At 43.5% G+C, this 6000-nt stretch overlaps 1 protein-coding gene across 3 annotated transcripts in view; it reads left to right on the top strand.

The window, feature by feature from the left end:
- The first annotated feature begins 267 nt into the window (after positions 1 to 267).
- man1a2 (mannosidase, alpha, class 1A, member 2) overlaps positions 268 to 6000 on the top strand; it is a 145763-nt gene continuing 140030 nt past the window's right edge. For all 3 annotated transcript variants that reach the window (XM_080203764.1, XM_080203766.1, XM_080203765.1), the window contains exon 1: positions 268 to 783. In XM_080203764.1, coding sequence (XP_080059890.1) covers positions 446 to 783 — 338 coding nt within the window. In that variant the 5' untranslated portion in view covers positions 268 to 445. The remainder of the gene's footprint in view (positions 784 to 6000) is intronic.

Here is a 6000-nt window from a genome sequence, read left to right as displayed (position 1 = left end):
GGAACGCGGGTGCAGCTTTTGAGGTGGGAGCATCTTTTTAGGTGGGAGCATCAATGCAGAGCTGGAACTGTTTGACGGGAGGAGGGGTATGTTGCTGGGCATGCGCAGAGAGGCCAACTGCACTCCCCCTCCTCCCGGAAAAGGGGGCGGGGCCGTACCATCCTCCCCTCCCCCCATGGAGACTGGGGCGGCGCACGCGCAGTGGGGCTGTACCTGAGCTCCCCGCGAGCAGGGACGGTTGAAGGCTCGGAGTGGAGCGGAGCGGAGCGGAGAGGGAGAGGGAGAGGGAGAGGTTGGGGGTTCGCTGTGCTACCGGGGAGATATCTAAACCCATCCCCCCCCTCCCCACTGCGATTAGCACGTTACCCGGAGGCGGGGTTCTCGGTTGGACGGCTGGCAGCGGGTCTTGGGCAGCAGTAGCAACAGCAGGAGGAGGGGGAGGAAGATGTCGAGCCCGGCGCTGCTGCCCGTGTCGAGCCGTCGCTTGGCGGCTCTGAGCCCCAGTTCGCCTGTCTCCTTCTACCCGCATCACAGAGCCACCCTCAGGCTGTCGGAGAAATTCATCCTGCTGCTCATCCTCAGCGCCTTCATCACCCTGTGCTTCGGGGCCATCTTCTTCCTGCCCGACTCCTCCAAGCACCGGCGCTTCGACCTGGGGCTGCAGGACGTCCTCATCCCGCATGTAGAGCAGGGCAGGCCGGCGGGACGGGACGGCAGCGCCGGGCCACAAGGCGGCGGAGTCATGGTGCATGGAGGTGGGGAGGAGCATCAGCACCGACACAGGTACTGGGGCCGGCCGGGCCGGGCTGGGCTGGGCTGGGCTGGGGTCCCCGGGCTAGAGCAAACTCAAGTTCCACTCCACTCAGGTTGGACTGCAAAACAGATCCGTTCAGTATGCAAACCCGGGTGTCCGACTAAATGCTTCGTTTCTCACAGAGATCCCCAAAAGCAAAAGGTTAGAGTGGGCAACACTATAGATCTTTTACCCCGTCGCAAAAAGTTGAAAGGATTGCTATAAGTAAACGGCAGCTTCGATTGTTCATCTTGTCGTTGAGCCAGCTAATGTAGGCCTGGTGCAAGTATCACAGCAAACGGCACATACACAAAGACCCACTGCACCCTTAAGGTGCTGTCCAAATTGCTTAGGACTTGACCCAGCGTTTGGAAGAAGTGTTCAGAGTGACCTTTATGGACGGTGCTTTTCCAACCACAGTTTGCAACATTAGCCAGGCATGCTAATATTGTTTCAGGGAAAGCAGCAGCGCTGTAATCTTTGCCCCTTTTTTCCCCTTTAGCAGTAGTTTGGGATTCTCATCACCATTTTCAAGTTCTTTCGTTCACTGTGCTAGCGGTAATGTAAACAAACCTTTCAAAATAAGGTTGAAAGATGATGCGTTAGCCAGGGGTTCGTATTTGATGCATTTAAGGGGAAGCTATCAGTACACGAGGGAGAAAGAAATAGGATTTAATGATGAGGTGCGGTGAGATAAAATCAGTGGTTGAACACTATAAGGAGCATTTGTATAGGGTTCTTTCTGTGCTTTAAATTGTATGTAATTGTAGTTTTTTGTTACTTGTAATGGGAGGGATTCAATTATCAAAATCTATCCATTCCATTGATACTAGAAGTTGATTCCTACTTGTGTTTATGCCGATTTAGCAAGCAGTTAGGAAGGCTAATGGTATGTTAGCCTTTATTGTAAGAGGATTTGAGTACGGGCGTAGTGAAATCTTGCTTCAATTTTATAGAACCTTGGTTAGACTGCATCTGGAGTACTGTACGCAGTTTTGGACCCCTCACCTTAGGAAGAATATGATTGCCATAGAAGGAGTGCGATAGAGGTTCACCAGACTTGTTCCTGGGATGACAGGACTGTCTCATGAAGAGTGATTGAAGAAATTGGGCCTGTACACAACAGAAATTCGAAGGATGAGAGATCTCATTGAAATCAACAAAATACTTAACTGGATAGACAGGGTAGACGCAGGTAAGATGTTTCTCTTGGCTGGGGAGTCCAGAATTAGGAAACACAATCTCAAAATAAGGAGGAAGCCTCTTAGGATCAAGATGAGGTGAAATGATTTTACTCAGTTGCCAATCTTTAGAATTCTCAACTGCAGAGGACTGTGGAAGTTCTATTATTGAGAATGTTTAAAGCAGAGATTGACAGATTTCTAAATACCTATGACATAAAGGGATATAGGGATAATGTGTGTGGGGTGGGGGGCAGCATTGAAATGAATGGTCAACCATAGTATTGAATGGCAAAGAAGTCTCAATAGGCTGAATGGCCTATGTTCAGTTCCCAGCTGGTCAGTTTTATGTTTGCTGTAAAATTGAGATTTACTTGACTTAATTACTAGCAAAATATTTATAGCAGACATTTACTGAGAAAATGAGACAACTGACAGAAATTCTACTGGAATGTTAAAACATATCAAACGTTGAGAGTTTGGTAGTGATGCTGTGAACCTTGATGTACGCTTAGAGAAAAGACATATTGTAGTTTGTTTTTCTGTCATAGTATTTCAGGCTTGGCGGGTGCCAGTGAAGTGGGAATCATCACACTCTAATTTAAAAACATAGATTGTTTTGATGTCATTCTTGAAAATAAGTACAGTCAGAAGTTTAAAATAATTTACAAACTGTCACCGTTGTTGATCTTAAATGCTATTAACATTTTCCCAAAGTTGACAGTTTATAACAAATCAAATAATTGGCTGCTGTGTACTGCATTTTTCAGATTAATTTTTAGTCTTTTTGTGATTGCATTTAGTTTTAAGTTATCATAAGGAAATTGATCATTTTACTGTTTACTTTACATTTTAATTCCCCCATTTTTTCCTGTTTATATTTTTGATTTGACACTGCAACTTTTTCAAAGCCGTTTCCAAAATCATCTTTCTATAAGATTTCAAATGTTTTTTGTTGTGAAAAGAATTATTTTGCATAGCCTTTGACTTCCTCTCCTTGTTTTCTTTTCATGGATGATCTAAGCTGTAGAGTGTGAAAATAACTGGTTCTAACTACCAGTGTTACACATGAAAAGAGTGTCATCCACCATGAGTTTTAAGACAGTAACAGTGAGATCCTTCCTGTGTTTTTTGGTTCTGTTTCTGCTGAAAGGCATCTGGCCTTCCAGTCGTCATTTTGCAAGGGGAATTGAGCGGAATATGATTGTAATAACAATTCACATTGTTGTTAATTCACCAGGCAGCAGCAACCATCTTTCATTGTTTTACCTTCTCAATGGATAGAATTTTGTCATTTTTTGACAGTGAGAAAAGGTGGAAAAGGCAGAGGGTAGCCTGGCAGTGTTGGTGGGTTTCCCTCTGTACTTTTACACTGATAGACAAAACAAATGTAAGGAATAGATCGCATGGCATAATGTGGGATTTTCCACCCCGCTGCAATTTCTATCTCCTGTGAAAGGGGGCATAAAATCCTGACCAAGACGTTTCATAATCTAGAACACCTTTTATTTGATTGAGCTTGTTCTATGAACAATTTAAGTTTTTAAAAGACTGGGACATCCTGATGTAAAAGAAAAAATCAAAATGTCACACACACACACACACACACACACACACACACACACACACAAAACGGGCAACTCCTGCAGGCATTAAAATTGTTTTGGGACTTCTGTGAATTCTTTGCCCCTGCTGCCCTTCCCAATCTCTGAAAATTGAGGTGGAAAATTCTGGCCAATACTCATCATAAACTGGAAAATCTTTATTTGATTGTCTACTGCTTTCTGTTTGTTGAAAGTATTAGAATTTTAAAAATTGCTTCACAACTTTAAAAATATTTTCATGTTTGTATAGTGTCTTTCATTACTTCAGGTTGTTTGTGATTCATGATACATCACTTGAAGTCTCATCAGTATTGGTTTTTGCTGAAAAATACAGTGACAATTTGCATACAGCAGAGTTGTGCAAACAGCAATGAAATGGATAACTAGTTGATCCGTTTTGATGTTGGTTGCAGGATGAATGTTTACTAAGATACTGGAAGGACACTCCTGAAATTTTTGATGGGATTTTATTTTTCATGCCTATCTACAGGCAGACAGGCCTCAGTTCAATGTGTTATCTCAAAAATAGCACTATGACCATTTAACACTATCAATATTACACTGAAGCATTCTCAACTCCGGCATTGTCCATCAAAACCACAATTTTGTGACTGTAGAATAAAAGTTCTGAAACCATGGCTAACTATTATGATTTCTCATTCCCCGTATGATTCTAGTGAATTCACTGTATACTTCCCATAGCTCCTGAATTTTAATGATGGCGAAGAACTTGCGCACATGCCTTTATCTGTCTGGTTTGGTAATTGTCTTGTGTGAATTCAATACAATTGTTTGTACGACTTATATATTCAGTGCTTTTATTTAAAAGGAATCTATCTTATTTCATTCAAGGGATGTGGATCTTACTGGCTGGGACAGTATTTAATGCCCATTCCTAATTTCCCTCAAGAAGGTGGCAGTGAATTGCCTTTTTGAACTGTTGCAGCTTGTGTTATGTAGGAGTAAACAGAGTGCTATTGAGAAGGAAGTTCCAGGATCCTGACCGAGCAATGTTGAAGAAAATGCAGCATACTTCCAAGTCAGGATGTTCAGTGGCTTGGAGGGGACTTCCAGGTGGTGCTCCTTTGTAGCTGCTGCCTCTATGGTACTGGTCTTGGATTTGGAAGGTGCCTTGATCAGTTCATGCAGTGCATCTGGTAGGTGGTACTCAGTACTCCAGTTTTGCTAGGGCACATTGATGCTATGGCCTTGATGCCAAGGGCAGTCACACTCACCCCGTCTCTGGAGTTTAGCTGTTTGGTTCATGTTTGAATGAAGGCTGTAATGAGGTCAGAATCTGAGTGGCCCTGACAGACCCCAAACTGAGTGTCAGTAAGCACGGCATTGCTAAGCAAGTGCCACATTACAGCACTGCTGATGACCCTTCCCATCACTTTATTTGTGATCGACAATAGAAACTAAAAGCCAGAGTAGGCGTTTTGGCCTTAACTACATTGTATGGTAGTGAATTCCACACATTCACCACCCTCTGGTGAAGAAATTTCTCCTCACCTCCCTTCTAAAAGCTTTAGTTCTTATCCTCAAACCCCTAGTTCTGGATTCCACCATTGGGAACGTTCTTTCTGAATCTAGCCAGTTTAACGCTGTCAGAATTTTATAAGTTTCTAGGAGATCCGCCCCCACTCTTCTAAATTTCAGGGAATGTAATCTTAACCGATTTAACCTTCCCTCAAATGACAGACCTACCATCCCAGGAATCAGCCTGGTAAATCTTTGCTGTACTCCCTCTATAGCAAGGACATCTTTTCCTCAGATAAGGACACCAAAACTGCACACAGTACTCCAGGTGTAGCTTCACCAATGCCCTATACAGTTGCAACAAAATATTGCTATACTCAAATCCTATTGCTTTGAAGGCCAGCATACCATTTGCCTTCTTTACTGCCTGCTGTACCTTCACACTTACTTTCAGCGACTGATGCACGAGGACTCCCAAGATCTCGTCGAGTATCCACCTCTCTCAATTTATGCCCTTTCAAGTAGTACTCTGTCTTCCTATTATTGTTACCAAAGTGGATAACTGTATATTTATCCGCATTATACTGCATCTGACATGCACATGCATACACACTCAGTCAGTCCAAATCACACTGAAGCATCTCCACATCTTCCTCACAGCTCCCCATCTCAGCCAACTTTGTATCGTCTGCAAGTTTGGAGATAATAGATAAGAGCTGGGAGCAGGAGTAGGCCATCTGGCCCCTTGAGCCTGCTCTGCCATTCAATAAGATCATGGCTGACCTTTTCATGGACTCAACTCTACTTATCCGCCCACTCATCATAACCCTTAATTCCTTTACTGTTCAAAAATTTATCTATCCTTGCCTTAAAACATTCATTGAGGTAGCCTCAACTGCTTCACTGGGCAGGGAATTCCACAGATTCACAAACCTTTGTGTGA

This window comes from Carcharhinus amblyrhynchos, chromosome 15, assembly GCF_965287045.1.
Source record: "Carcharhinus amblyrhynchos chromosome 15, sCarAmb.v2.hapA, whole genome shotgun sequence".
NCBI lineage: Eukaryota > Metazoa > Chordata > Chondrichthyes > Carcharhiniformes > Carcharhinidae > Carcharhinus > Carcharhinus amblyrhynchos.
This window is presented reverse-complemented; position numbering and strand designations above follow the sequence as displayed.